Raw genomic sequence first — 14,960 nt, 5'->3', positions numbered from 1 at the left:
CCTGATATGTTGTTGCCCCTGCATCTACAACCATTTCCCAGGGCTGATGAAAGAATAGCCCGATGTTTTCCCCAAGCCTACGCCACGTGCCTTGTAATTACTTGCTTACATTGGCGCGCTGGCACAAGTTGAAAAAGGGAAAGGAAACAAAATAATTCGCATCCCCTTGCTTTTGTTAAAAGTGAATTTGCTACACGACAGGAAACATGGGACAAGGCGGAGGCGTATAAAATCGCCATGGCTGAAGGGTACAAGACACGGAAAGAGAACAGCGAAAAAGGTAGAATTCGTTTAGCTGCTGATTGTTCGCTCAACGCATTCAAGGAACTGCATCCGCCTGTCAGCTTTGGTTCTCCGCTTTGCGCTACACAACATGATAAGCTTACCTTTTCGGACACGACACCCTGGTTGCCCAGGTACCGCGACATGCTCTTGACCAGATCGATTTGCTCTTCCGGGCTCAAGCTCGTAATGGCAGTCTCAAGAACCGTTCCGACGTTGACCTTGTGGAGAGAGATGAAGGTGTGGTAGTACATGTACGCGAAAAACCCCATGATGAACTGACAGTCCATGCGATCCGTCATGCCGCCATGTCCTGGAATCGAGTCACCGAAATCCTTAATTTTGAAGCTACGCTTCAGTCCAGAAGCAAAGAAGCCTCCGAACGGAGCGATGAGAGAGGCAAATGATGCCAAGACGAGAGCGTGAAGCTGCATGGGAGCAAACGTGAAGGAGATATTTGTAAAGCTTGGCGGCAAAAAGAACAACTGGGGCATATGGTACGTGCGAGGTATGAAAACGGGATTCGGATCGCATTGAAGGCCGGTGAAGATGGTGGCGCCGAGGTCCTACGTATAAATGTTAGCGGAAGCTCGACGCTGCGATAAACCAAGGTGCGCGTCCTCTTACATTGACGGGGCAGATAAAGTACTTGGATCGGACCATCAGGTTCACGAGGACCATGCCAAAGAGAACAGTGGCAATCCAAGCACCAACAAATCCTTCCACAGTCTTCTTGGGCGACAATTTGATGAGTTGAGTGCGACCAAAGGCAATGCCGCAAATGTAGGCAAAGATGTCGTTGGTAATGACGAGGGCGGCAGGCAAGAAGAACCAGATCATGCCCTCGAACACATTGTTCATGACGAAATGGGCCTGAACGACGATGAGGTACAGGGCCATGTGCGTCCATGCAAAGTTGGTAAATTGGAACTTGTAGTGTCCGGCTTGGAGCGATGCGACGAAGAAGACGAAGCCTGCTCTGATGGTTAGCTTCTCTTGAGGGGAGACCAGAAAGACCAGAAGAAACGCAGAGTCTTCAAGAAAGAGAGGCTCAACCTACCGAAAACATAGAGGATGAAGCTGATGAAGCGATGGTGGGTGGCAAGCGGTAGCAGGACCTTATCAACCAAGACAATGTGCTTGAAGTAGTATATGACGCTTTCGCCGTAAAGAAAATACATGGTGGTAGCCAACCAGTACCAGTTGAGACTCTTGGTAGATCGAAGGGATCGGGCTCGGCTCGGAACATTTGCAATGGCTATGACCTCCTTGAAGGAAACAATCTGAACCATGGTGACGATGATGATGATGTAGATGTGGCCCATGAAAAGGGCGGTAAAGAAGGCGCCTAGCATGCAAAGAGTCCAGAAGGTGCGAGTGATGAAATTGGCCTTTTTCTTCTGATATTCTTCCTCAGGGGTGGGAGGTTTCTAGAAGTCAGGCATGGTCAGCATCCATCATCAACTGCAAGTCAACTTGGGGGTGGCCAACCTCTTCGACGGGAGGAAGCTGCATTGCCTGGACCTTTCTGGTCCGCGTGGGAGAACCACTCCCATCCTCGCTGGCATCGCTGAAGCTAGAACGGCGACCCTCGGAGCCGTTGGCCTGGCCGTTGCTGTGGGGGAACCTAACCCCTCGCTTTGATCTGCCCATGGTTGAAGCTGTGAGCAGAAAGTGGGAATCAGGGCTCGAGGCGAGGGAAAACAGGCGTGTCCGTGTCGTCGCTGTGCTGTCGATTTATATTGTCGAGTACGTGTAGCAGCACTCGAAAGGACGACGTGGCACGGCTGAGGTCTGGGGGACGGTGGTTGTGTGGCGTGGTTGTCGCGGCTCGTCCGGAAGGTCACGGCTTGAAGAGAGAGGGAAAAGCGGAAGACGCAAAGGATAGGGATGCGCCGTACAGCCGCGACAAAGCTTGCAGCACGGAGCTGAAGCTTTACTGGCGGGGAAAAGAGGCAATGTCCAGGCACGGGCTGCCAAGGAGTCGCCAGGCCAGCAGAGATGTGCAGTCGGGGGGAGGGGTCAACTGCAGACAGAGAGAGTGGTTGTCCGTGATGGCGGAGACTGGTGGTTTTGAAGAATGTCTGGTTGGATTGTTGGACCGTTTGGGGTTGATGACGATGCGGAGCGGCAGAACATGGAACCAGCGCGACCTAACCTTGAATGCTGACTGGCACTTGCACTTGCCTAGGCAATTGATTGTGTGCCTTGTGCGTTCCCTGACTTCAGCCGTCCCCCGTGCTCCCGTGCTCCGTGTCCCGTCGCTCTGTCGGTGGTGGGTGGTGTGCGGACGTGGCGGGTAAGTTAATGGGCTTAGGCTTATTAGGCATTAGGCTGGCCCTAACCAGTGCTTGGATGCATGAAGCGTGGTTGGGCGATCTGGGGGCGGAAGAACCAGATTGAAGGCCAGTCTGAGACTCTTCAATTGTTTTCTTTTAGGCTAAGAGTGGGCCTGCCTGAATTTTCCCCTTCCGCATCAATTGACTGGATTTCAATGTTTCCCCGGCGGCCGCTCTCAACATTGGAGGTCTAATGTCCCCAGACGGCTTCCACCCTCAACCAGACGGTGTGGCCACTTGTGGCGGCTGGCCGAGGATCGTGACTGGCCGCCGCCAACAAGCTGTTTCCGTCGTGGTCTATTCTCCCGTTGACGTCACCTACCAAGCAAGTACTTGGGTGCCGGCTTTATGCGTGGTGCACAAACATGGCTCCAGCGGACTTGACGGAGTTAACAATTGCTCGCATGCATTCATTGTAGTACTACTCCGTACAACACAATCACAAGAAGATTCGGCATCAGCGTGCGCGTCAGGGGTGGGCTGCAGCCACAAAGCCTGACGAATCTAAAAGATCAAAGTCCGGCGTTCAATTAGTCTGCTTGAGCTTTTCAATCTGGGTCGACACTGCAGAATCGACTGTACGTACGGAGTACCTACCTAGGAAGGTTCATGGTCGGTTCCTTCCATCTATCCTTGATATACAGTCTGTTGTCTTCATCAATGCCCAACACTGTGGGTCTTGTCCTTGGACTCCTCGGTCCAATATTTCGCAGACCGTCGTCACAAGCAGCTGTTACCAGCTTCCAAGTGCGCAAACGGCCTCTGATGGACGGCACGTGCTGCTTGGCAAGTTGCGCACGATATGTTGCCGTTCTGGAGTCTGGACACTGGGCCATTGGCCACTCAGCTTCGTCCCCCAACCCACACTAGCAACGTCTGTGGTAGTACTACTCCGTACGGAGTACTAGTTAGTACTATTAGTTGCCGTTCAAGCCACACTTGACTCGCCCAGACCTTAGCCACTTGAGGCATATGCGTCTCCAATATAAAAAAACGTGACTACGCGATGAGTTGGCGATTTTCTACCAACATCCATGTCGACCCATACCCGGCTTGCGTGTACTACTTGCATTGTCTGCCTTCATTCACATCAAGCTTGTACTCCGTACATCGCATCGCTTGTAGGGGCAATGAAGTCGTCGCGCCGTCGCGTCTACGGAGACCATGGATGCCGACGAGTTTTCCGATGGCGGCTTCGATGATCTCACCGATAATGCCTTCCAAGAACTCGAACGAAATGCCATCCAGCTCACCCAGGCTCAGATAGAGCCATCACTTTCCCGGGATCCACCGCAGAAGCTTTCTGACTATGGCTGGGAGGAGGAAGACGACGACTTGGACAATACCGAAGTTACTAATCACGTCGGTGTTCCCATTGGCCGACCAGTCATCAACAATTCCAATTCGCGGCAGCATCATCACCAACCTGCACATGCCGGCTCACAAGCTTCGCGTCGACCGATACCTCCTGTGCCGAATCCACGATGGAATCCGGCTGTAGACCCGCCCTCGCGGTCCGCTTCTGGCGCAGCGTCTCTTCATCCGCCGCCAAAGGCCAGAGGCTTCTCTGGCTCTCAATTGTTCCAACCACAGCCTCCGACACAGGCCAGCCAGTATGCTCGGCCGGCGCTGCCACCAAGTCGCCTTCCCGCACCCCAAACTCCTCACGCTGGCCAGGCCGGGGACATTGTATCCGCTCTTCAACAGCGAGTGCGTGCACTTGAATCCGAGCTGCATTCAGCCCGTGGCGAGGCCTCTATTATTCGCGCAAATGCCGGCAAGGCACAGCATGACTACGATTCCCAGGTGGCACGGCTCAAGAAGCTCAATGCTGAGCAACTGGAAAAGCAAGCCAGGATTGTGGAGGCAGCCGTGGCAGCCGAGAAGAGTGCCAATACTGAACTACAGTTCTTGCAACGAGACATGCGAGAAGTTAATGATCGAGCAAGGAGGAAGGACATTGGTGGTGGATTCAACACCACGCCGAAAAAGGCTGCCAAGTCGTGGGGGATCGCGGATGGCTTTGATGAAATGGACATTGCCGCAAGCCCGAGTAAGGGTCAAGGACGAGGCAAGACTGGTTCCGTCGCTGCTAACGTCGGCGAGCGTACGCCCAGCAAAGGTAAAAGGAAGCGCCCGATCATGGACAGCCCCATCGCTGCTCTCGAAACGTCCACCGAGGACGTCGTTATGGGCGACAACAGCAAACATGATTCAAAGCCTTCGCCCCCGATCACGGTGGCAGCCCCGGCGGCGCCATTCGAAGTAGGTTTGTGTGTCGTCAATGTGAGGCTCGAGACTAATTTGCCCTATGTAGTTTCTTCAACTTGTGCTAGACCACGGTTCATTTCATCAACAACCTCCGACGTTTGATACGTTATCTCGGTTCACATTCCCCTCCGATCCAGCCACTTCGTTTGCTTCAATGATTTTTGAGAAGCTGCCCTTGATGGGAAACCCCTACCGCCCCATGCAGCTTCTTGTTGACTTTGCTGAGCATATTGTGTCTCTTTGGACACGGTGTGTAGAGGAGCAATTTTGGGAACCTATCAAATATCTCGTGTCTCTCATCTCCTTCACGTTTGACCTTCACACAACGTCGGTGGCGCCTTTGATCGTACCCAGTCTGGTACCTGTCGCGCAATCCACCATTTTTGCTCTGGCTGATTTGAGACGACGACTCCCAGATAGCCATCTGTCTACTAGCGCGGAGTACGGGTTTTTGGAAGAGCACATTGACACCAAACGGCTGTTGGGCCTCTTGTATACGTCGGCGCTATCGTGCTCAATGACGCCAACCGAAACAGACAATGGTTTTGAGTACACGTCGGTCGGGTTCTGGAAGTTGATGTCCCTTGACATGGTTCTATTACTCCTGACTCCGAGGCAGAGGCCGGGCGATGTAATAGGTATGCTCGAACTGCTTTCCACGTCTGTATTGCCCACATCCATCGGGCCTGTCAGCGGTGATGCAGAGCCGCCTGTCATTGCAAGAGCAATCATCGAGCGCGTTTCTGCCAAATTGACTGAACAGCCTCGCGGCTCCACGACTCAGAAACAGAGAAGGTCGATCAGACTGGCAGCACTGCGGACTCTAATAGCCTTCTCATTGTCATCTTTTGGAGCTCTACAGTTGGGTATTCATGAGAATGCCATTCCTCGACTTGTTGCATGTCTAAGCGCTGCCATTGACGGGTTATACGATCAGCCGATCCCACCTAGCATCCTTCTGCCCCTTCCAGACTCTCTGAAGGAGTCTCTAAAACTGCCAGAGTCCACCGCATCGGCGGACCTGTATCGCATCATTTCGCAGAGTGTTCTTCTCATACACAGACTGGTCACGAATACTAGCACTGCCAATGTCGTGGACGTTAGTCAAAAGCTGTCCATGTCTCATGGCGGCAGTCAGCGATATCTCCTGGCGTTGGGCCGTCTGGCATTTGCAGAAGAGGATTTGGTAATTGAGGCTGGCATTGAAGGCGAGGTTGTGGAGGCAGCTCACGAGCTGTTGGAAATGGCCGTGACACCTGACGAGGGAGAGACGGTAAGCGAGGCGTTTGGGGCTTAATACTTGGATCACCGGCGTTGAAAGGGGTACGAACAATGTTTTCTTTCGGGTGGTGGAATGCCATACATAGGTGGGATTTTTTTAAATGTTCGGCTCAAACATTCCATAGGCATATACATGGGATGCGTGCGAACAGCCGTCTTTACCACGGGCATTTTAGCGACAAGATAGTCTCAACTTTGAGTTGCGACCAGCAAATAATCGTTGCACATGTCCACAGAGCCTGGATGCACGGCCATACTCCGATGTATTCAAATTCCTTGTAACTAACATGAACATGATGCCTAGACAAAAAGAGTTCCATGGCAACGGCAGTTTTCAGCACCGGGACACTCGCAATCCCGCTTACAGCCGACGTCCCAGGCGCGGCCGGGGAACGCGGCGACAAACCCCCTGGCGCCCTTGGAGCAGCTGGTGGCTCGGTGTTTGCAGAGATGTTTGTTTATGCGCATGGATGATAGTATCACTGATAGGGCCGCGTCTGTTCCGTCATCCGGCGCCGGCCGCCTTGACCTCCTTGACCTCCTTGATAGGCCTGGCGACCTGTTGTCCCAGCAAAAAGCGCATCAACTGGTGCGCTGCCGTTGGTACAACAAGCTCGTGCAGGTGGCTCTAATAAAAGACACGACATTGTTGGTCTACACGATGGATGCATTCCAGCACGTTTATTTAAAAGATGCAAGTCTAATTCAACAGACGCCGACATTTCCTCATCAAGACGGTTGGTTGTCCTGCCCTATCTTTGTAGCCTCGTCCGCTTCCCAAATGCCCGCGCAAGGTTTCGCCAAACTCGATTCTGAAAATGCCATTTTTTTTAACACAGTACAGTTCCTGGCAGAATGCCCCCCTCACGACCAGGACCACCGGCCGCTCATGGACCCACGATGCTCGTAAACCCCACGTTGTCAATGATTCAAGAAGGACTTGGCTTGAAGACACCCGCGCCCTGCAACTTGTCGCCGAGACTGCCCACGGCCATGTGCGTCATGAAACCGCCGAGATGCTCTGTAGGCAAGTGGGCAATCTTGCAATGAGGCGAATAGCCGGGACGCCGACAGCGGCGGCGAGCGCGTCGTACCTCTCAAAGTCGGGGTGGATGATGATGTTGATGTGTGGGCTCTGTGTATTGTGTGTCACGGGCACGGGCTTGCGGCTGAGGACGGACGAGCCGACGAGGCCCGTGGCTCCGGCGCGCATGAGGTCCGGTGCATTGCGACTCGTGCGTTTGTGGATTTTGCGCTGGTGCGACGTGACGTGAGAATTGGCCGACGGGGGCGGATCACGGCCAAGCCATGAATACACGAGGTTAAAGACATACATTGGATAATACACACGCGCGGCCGTCCAGCTGAGCCCGGCGCACGGAGTACATACCCGAAGATTGGCTGCACGGCCCGGACATGGATAAACTCGTGGCAGGGTGCAGCGGCAAGCGCAGGCAATTTCGCGGCGCCGCAGGTCCGCGCATCTCCGCCCGGCGGAACAAGAATCTGACGGCACCGGGGTTCGCTTAAGCACCGCTGACACGCCCTGGGCCCAATGGCCGCGCAGCAGTTGTTCGAATCCGGAAGTATTGCCTCCGTAACAAGCACCCAACGTCGGCAGGGGCCCAACAACCACCCAAGAGTCGAGACTGCCCCCCCAAATTGTAATAGATCGCAGCCAGTCGCCATATAAAATCGCAAAAAAAACACAACACCCCGCACCGTCCCGATAACTCACATGGCCGGTGAGAAGAATACTTTAAACACGCACAGCACCAGGCTTGCTGGCTCCGTTCCCTGTGTTACACGATGACCTGCATTCGAAACGCCACTTTGATGACCCAACACCGCCGTGGGCAATTCCGCCGCTGAAACACGCCTGTCTTCCACAATGCCGTCGTCGGCTGGTGTGTAGACTTGCTGCCGCTTACACACTAGCCGCGTAAGAGCGCGATGGGGGATTACCCGGCGCTTCCGCCAAGGTCTCAAACAAAACTCATGCCTTTGATACCAAGGGGTCGTCTAGTTTGCCGGCTTGAATCTTTGGTTGCTGCCTTCCCGGTGGTGGTGATCCAGCCGCGTGAGACTAGGAATCTACGACTGTCACGTCATGTGCGCCTCATCTCTTGCTTCAGTCTTGCCATCGTTTCTCTCGCTTTGGAACCCGTAATTTGTACCAGATGGAGGCTATAGGTGGCCGTCTTTGTCATCGGCAACACGAAGACACTGTCCATCGTCTATCAGAAAGCATTGGTCAGACTCTACACGGACAAACTCTGACCCGGAGAGATGCATATATTTACAAATAATGCATCAAAGCGCAGTCCGCCATGCTATATAGCAGTCCTATCTATCCCTCACGAGTCAATTCTCTCCGAATGCAGTTCAGGGATTCCCCATGGCCTATCAGACCTTCTCCAGTTGTATCCTTCTACCATATCTTGATCTGAAAACAAAAGAAACGACTGCACGTTCCCTTTTATAAACACCTGTAATGTTCCCCCGGGGTTATGCCCTAATAAAACAGTGGTAATTGGCAAGGTGGCCTTGGCACCCATCCTTGGGAGGCATAGCCAGAGCGCCACCACTTTGCCGCGTAGAATGTTAACAGCCGGCCGTTGTAACAGCCGATAAAAGAATAAAGAGAAGAAGAAAAAAAAATGTTCAACTCCTATAACCTCAATGCCTTCCCATACGAAACCGCAACTCCCAGTCAAACTCCACACATTAGAATCGGTGCTGACGGCCCACGCTCTCTACCCTTACGCCAAGCTTCACCATTTCTCTCGAGTCAATCACACCACGACCATCAAACACCCACCGGGGCTTGGCCATGGCGTCGGCAATGCGGACCCAGTCAATCCGTTCCTTGGCCTTGTACTCCTCGGCGCTGCCCATGCCAGTGGCATGGCCGGTCTTCTTGCTTTGCCTCTCCTGAATGCAGTCGGGGCAGTCGTCGGCACATGAAGGCTCAATGTTGAATCTGCCCAGCGGGTCGTCTGAAGTCTCGCTTGGCCGCTGGACAAGATACTTGTGCAGCGCCAACAAGTCATTCTCCGTAGGGACTGGTCTCTCGAACGGCCGGGGATCTGACTTCGGGTTGGGCTTGCGACCAATCATCTTGGGGGCGGCCTCTTGGACAACAGGGGTTGGAGATGGCTTAGGAGCCGGCTGGTTCCTGAACTCATCGAATTCTGTAGCGATGACTACTGCGGTAGCACCGCTGCAAGCGTCGTAAGCATTGCCGTAGACGGAGATATTGTTGCCTGCGGCGACATCTCCAAGAAGCGTCTTGATTTCCTCCTTGATGACGAGTGGGTTGCAGCACGGATCAAAGACGGCAATTTCTCTAGGACGCTCCTCGAGCAGGGTCTTGATCATTTCCAGGGCAGGGGCCTCTCGCGTGTCAGAGGTGTTCTTCTTGAAGGCGTATCCCAAAATAGCAACCTTTTTCCCTACAAGAGTGTTGTTCAGACACTTGATGACCCGGTTCGTGAATCGGTCTCGCGCATAGTCATTCATCTTGACGACCTGCCTCCAGTACTCGCCAACTTCCGGAAGACCCATGGTATCAGCCAAGTAGACAAGGTTCAGGACGTCCTTCTTGAAGCAACTCCCGCCGAAACCGATACCAGCCATCAGGAACTTATTGCCAATTCGAGGGTCAACACCGACGGCGCGAGCGACTTCGTCAACATCGGCACCAGTTTGCTCGCAAACAGCCGAAATGGAATTGATACTGGAAATGCGCTGAGCCAGCATTGAATTGGCAACGAGCTTGGCCAGCTCAGATGACCAGACGTTGGTCGTGAGGATACGGTCCCGGGGAACCCAGGCAGCGTACACTTCGACAAGGGCTTCGGCAGCTTTCTTGCCTGAAGGGGTCGGTGCAGATCCAATCAAGATACGATCTGGGTAGAGCAAATCGTTGACGGCGGTACCTGCAGCCAAGAATTCGGGATTGGATAAGATTTCGAAGTGGACACCGGGGCGGTGCATGGAAAGCTGTAAACGGCATGTTAGCCAGAGTAATAACACCAAGGGAGCCTTGCGAATTGACATTGAACACGTCAATGCCCAAGTAATGGGAAATACACATGGGCTTATAATTAACGTACAGTATCGGCAACGAGCTGAGCCGTCCGGCAGGGCACCGTGCTCTTTTCGACAATGATAGCACCCTCCCTGGCGTACTGCGCAACAACGGCAGTGACGGCCTCGAAAGCCGTCATGTCGGTTGCGCTTCCGGCGCCAACACCACGGTCCTTTGTCGGGGTATTAACAGCAACAAGAACCATGTCGGCCTCGCCAATGCTCTTGGCCACATCCGTGGTAAAGAAAAGATTGGTGGGCCGGCTGGGCACCGAGATGTCGCCCTCTTGGGCAGAGGTCAGCTCGCTCTCAGAAGCACTCTCGTTGGCGAAGGTGAAATCGCGCGAACCATCGCGAGCGACACGGACAATGTCGTGCAGGCCAGGCTCGTATATGGGAGGGTGGCGCGAGTTCCAGCGGCGAATACGAAGCTCATCTCGATCAACAACCGTCACCTTGATGTGCGGGTTCTGGAAGGCAATAACAGCAGCGGTGGGACCACCTAACAAATACCGAGGACGGCCAAATGGTCAGCAACAAGTCTGGATTGAGCCGCAATGGGGTGCGTCATGCAAATGCAGAAGGGGGCGGGGGGCGAGGAGTTTGTTGAATGTCCATGACGAGGTGGGATGGATGCGTCGAGTCTTGCCGACTAACAACATGGAATCTATGATCTGGGGCGCTTTACGGGGCCACAAAACATACCAACATAGCCGGCACCGACACAGCATATGGTGCGTACTTTGAAGCCATCCTTAATCACACCATTAGTGTGCTCCGAGGAGCCATTGAGGCCGAGTTTCTTGACGGAATCGACAACAGCTTCGTGCATGACGGCCACGGCGACACGGCGACACGACGAGGCGACCTGTACGCAAATATCTCGCTTCAGCGCAAGTGGATGGACTGGTCCTGGTCCCTCAGCGAGTGATGGAGGAGTCAGTGAGTGTCTGCGTCTGTGTCTCTGTCTGTCTCCGAACTCGGGACGGGTGCCGCCTTGGTTAGGTCTTTGTTGGATGCGAACGGACGCGGCAGCGCAGCGCAGCGCAGAAGGGCAGGACTCTGATGATTCAGTAGAGGATCCAGGCTGAGCAAACAGGAACGCAGGGTAACGAATGGATGTGTGCCAACGGCCGTGATGTTTGGTCTCACACACACATGAAATGAAGGAGGGAAAAAGAAGATTCGGAAGCAGCAGACGGGTTTTTGGGAGGTTGCCAAAAGTAAAAGGGGGCAATCAAGAAGTCAAAGGCTCAAGTGCTTCTGTTGTCCACTTCTGTTGTCCACGGCGCCGGGAGCAGCGCCCAATGTGCTTGCCGTCTGGAGTCTGGTGCTCTTTTGAAGTCAACTGCTGTGTGAAGTATCCAGTATCCATCCAGTCTCCAGTGTGCAAGCGTCCGCCAAGGCCGCGCCATCCACTTGAGCACGCCGCCCGCGTGTCCACACCCCCGGGGCATCTAAGCCAAGCAATCAAGCATGCAATCAAGCAATCGACTACGAGTACCAGGGTGCTCAAGTACCAAGTACATAACATACGGGGTACCGAGTATGGAGTCAGAGTACGAAGTAACTACTTAAGTACTTAAGTACCAGGCTGGACATGTTTACGACGAGCTGAACTTCCAAGAGCTACTTTACTTTATGTAGTACCAGACATTCATTCATCGGAGTAGCGCAAACGTCCCGCCACGACGCCGTCAACGGGCACAATCTGATTGTTGCTGGTAGACTTGGGCATTGGCTCTAAAATGTCGTGGCCCAGCCGTTACATTGACACTCTCACATAGGACCCCATGCTGGGCATCCCACGCTGGGTCCGGGATTGCTGCGGCTTTCGCAAAGTCGCAGCCATTTCGTGTTGCGTCTTGTCAAGTACTACCTACTAGTACTATTGATATCCCGGCCTGCAGTTGAGCCGCAGCGGGTGCGGTGGGCGTCCAACGCCGTAGTCGGCCACAGACACAAGCTGACGTCTCCATCGCTCCTGCGCAAAGCGAGTGGTACCAGGTATTTACTCAAGTACTTCGAGGTACTCCGTACCAGAGGCTGGGAACGGAGTTCATGTCAAGTTCTGAGTCTCCGGCCAGACACATTCACTTGCCCTCGGCCGCCAAGTAGACGCTAATATAATCAAAGGAGCAGGTCATTTTAGCTGGCGAGTGGGTTGCTGAGACTTGATGCGCGTAAATCTTCACCATCCCCCGCCAAGAGTGGCAAGTGCCTACGCCAACTGACCCCTGTGTTTGGCCCAGACGCCTGCCACTCTGATCAAGTAGCTTCAATGTCGAGCCAAGCCATTGGATGTCTTGTAAGTACTATTAAAGTAGTACAACGGAGAACCAGGGGAGACTGGGGTGTCGTTGATGTGAGGGAGAAACTCATCAAGCTTATTGAGACCGACTTTCCGCCAAGCAACGTACATAAATTCTAGTCTCCGCACGCGCCGAATGAAGACCCACTGTCGTGATAGAAGCTGCCTCCTGTCCTTTTTGTCCTCCTTGTCGAAGCCCTCATGACGGAGCATCGCGGCAACATGGTTCATGAAACAACCTCTGCTTATACTAGTGCACCTGACACCCGCTTATCGTCATGTTGAATGACGAATTAGATCATCACCCGTCGTCGTCGTTGCAGGGAACATATGTACACATGTTACCAGCTCCCCAACATTCGCGCAGAATGCAGATTACCTGCTACGCCCTCGAATTTCCTGGCGGCTTGGCAAATCATTTTTGCCTTTTGCCAAGCGGCCAAGACAGGTTCGTAATTCTTGGTGCCGAGCTAACCGTCAACTTGGCAAACTGGTACAATGTACTACGTGCTCTGTTCAGCGTGTAGGCTTTCGTGCACATGCTACTTAGCCAACGTCACCCGTCCTGTATACTGCGCCGTGTCATCGGAGACAAGCAAGAATCCAGTCTGAGCCACACCCAATCTAGAACAGTAATATTCTGCGATGAGAAGACGTAAATGGAGATGCAAAAGGACAAGGAAAAGGAAAATTCTGCTCACGGCCACGAAAGAGCCCGCCGCCACAATCAATTAATGGCCCAGGCACTTAAGTACATGTGTCTACTCCGTGCTCTGTACTTTGAGGTGGGTATCTCTCCTTCCTCCGCAACTCTAAATTGGCTGTCAGCTATTGGTGGCTGTCGGGCAGGAGCCAGGAACGTGGCACTCGGTGAACCAACTGCTGGTTGCAGCAGTAATGTACAATTTTCAAACATCTTGCTCTGCTGCCTTCTGGCATTCTCATGAATGCCGAAAATAAAAAACACACGCGAATTGCCTCATCTCTTGCACTATTTTGCAATCTCTCTTGCCTTGCCGCTGTCTCCTTCTCCATCACTCATTTTGGTTGTCCGAGGCCGCGTGTTGAGGGCCGTTGACCTGGGCAAGCCACATGCCAGGGCCCAAAAACTGCTGACGTACTTGCCACGGGCCGTTCTCGGCAGCCTCCTGACAACCAACCCCTTCGACCCGTCAAACCTTGCAAATGGGACGACTTTTCTGCACATTGCACTGAATTTTACAAAAAGAAGTATGTAAAATCAAGCGCTGACATAATTTCGACCCTCCAACACCCAGATGCACAGAACCACAAGCCAGCGGCTAATATATTGCGTCTACGATCGCAAATGTGTCCACCAAAAAGATGTTGGCTGTATGCGTCATCAACAGTTTGCAGTGGCTGAGGCTGAAGTAGTAGTACGTTCGAGCGTCCTGATGGCTCCGTAGCCAATGAACCAAAGACTTGGACCGACCCTAGATCTAGCCAGCAGGTGTTAATAAGTGGCGGGGGATTGTGGCTTTTTCAAAACAATAACTGCCGTACCTTGGAGTCTGCTCTGGGAATATCGAAAGATATATCAAAGTGTTCAAGGATGCCGTCTGTCAAAGCTCCGGGATCCAACAGGGTGGTAAGCCCAGCGAGAAGCCATCTACTATAAGCGCCGTGACAACCAGAAATGCCAATTGAGGGACTACTGTCACTGTCTCGACTTTTCATCCATCTCGTCCTTGTCATCAACTATGCCTTCAACCCTACATACAAGTCAGAACTGCCGACATGAAATCATCGGGCCGCAACTCCTCAGCTTCCGCCTCAGCCCTCCAAAGACTATTATGCGCCCGCATAGGCTGAGGCTGAGCAGTCGATTCTGCGCTTGCTATCACAATTATTGGCCGCGAAATCGGAAGAGAAACCAAACCGAGCCAGCTGAGGCATTTCCCGCCCTAATTGGATGAGACATAGGCCCTGCTCAAAAGCTGATTTTTGTGGCCATGACGTCTGGAATCACCTACCTATTAGTCTGTTGCGAGGCGGTGTACTCTGATAATCCGCCGCCGCTGTCCTTATTGTACGGGCAAGCCGGCAGGAGACATACGTGACCACATCTCATGCAACGAACAGGCTTTGCCACGCCTGCAAACGCAATCTGTGGCGATTCACATGGGTCATTAGAGGCACGGGATTGGGTATCATGGTAAGTGCTCAAAGAGGCCATCCTCTTGCTAGGAAATAGCACAACCCCTTGCTAGACATTCGCTCGCACTGAATTCCAACATGGGCACAAGTCTGACATCTCAATCAGAAGTATAAGTAAGTTGGGTTGACACATCATCCAAAGTCAACACGACCAACCAAGTGAAGCACGAGGACCTTGCTCAAGATGCCTATTCGCGCATTTGGGG

General features: G+C 53.2%; 4 protein-coding genes across 4 annotated transcripts; 1 reads left to right on the top strand and 3 right to left on the bottom strand.

The window, feature by feature from the left end:
• Positions 1-291: 291 nt before the first annotated feature.
• Positions 292-1,935, bottom strand: G6M90_00g074180 (uncharacterized protein; the record flags this gene model as incomplete). Its single annotated transcript, XM_066130995.1, has 5 exons — positions 292-327; positions 387-848; positions 910-1,256; positions 1,343-1,712; positions 1,774-1,935. 5 exons carry the CDS (start codon positions 1,933-1,935, stop codon positions 292-294), a joined length of 1,377 nt encoding a protein of 458 aa, XP_065987084.1.
• A 1,850-nt stretch (positions 1,936-3,785) lies between these two features.
• On the top strand, positions 3,786-6,189 carry G6M90_00g074170 (uncharacterized protein; the record flags this gene model as incomplete). The annotated part of the gene is made up of 2 exons (XM_014690163.1): positions 3,786-4,886; positions 4,939-6,189. 2 exons carry the CDS (start codon positions 3,786-3,788, stop codon positions 6,187-6,189), a joined length of 2,352 nt encoding a protein of 783 aa, XP_014545649.1.
• Positions 6,190-7,173: 984 nt separating this feature from the next.
• Positions 7,174-7,509, bottom strand: G6M90_00g074160 (uncharacterized protein; the record flags this gene model as incomplete). The annotated part of the gene is made up of 1 exon (XM_014690164.1): positions 7,174-7,509. The coding sequence occupies one exon, from the start codon at positions 7,507-7,509 to the stop codon at positions 7,174-7,176; it is 336 nt and encodes a 111-aa protein (XP_014545650.1).
• Positions 7,510-8,900: 1,391 nt separating this feature from the next.
• UGD4 (UDP-glucose 6-dehydrogenase 4) lies at positions 8,901-11,097 on the bottom strand (the record flags this gene model as incomplete). Its single annotated transcript, XM_014690165.1, has 3 exons — positions 8,901-10,178; positions 10,292-10,767; positions 10,971-11,097. The coding sequence occupies 3 exons, from the start codon at positions 11,095-11,097 to the stop codon at positions 8,901-8,903; spliced, it is 1,881 nt and encodes a 626-aa protein (XP_014545651.1).
• Positions 11,098-14,960: the final 3,863 nt, after the last annotated feature.

The sequence above is a fragment of the Metarhizium brunneum genome, chromosome 4 (genome assembly GCF_013426205.1).
Source record: "Metarhizium brunneum chromosome 4, complete sequence".
Taxonomy (NCBI): Eukaryota; Fungi; Ascomycota; class Sordariomycetes; order Hypocreales; family Clavicipitaceae; genus Metarhizium; species Metarhizium brunneum.
The sequence above is the reverse complement of the archived record's forward strand: the minus strand, read 5'-3'. Positions and strand labels throughout refer to the sequence as shown.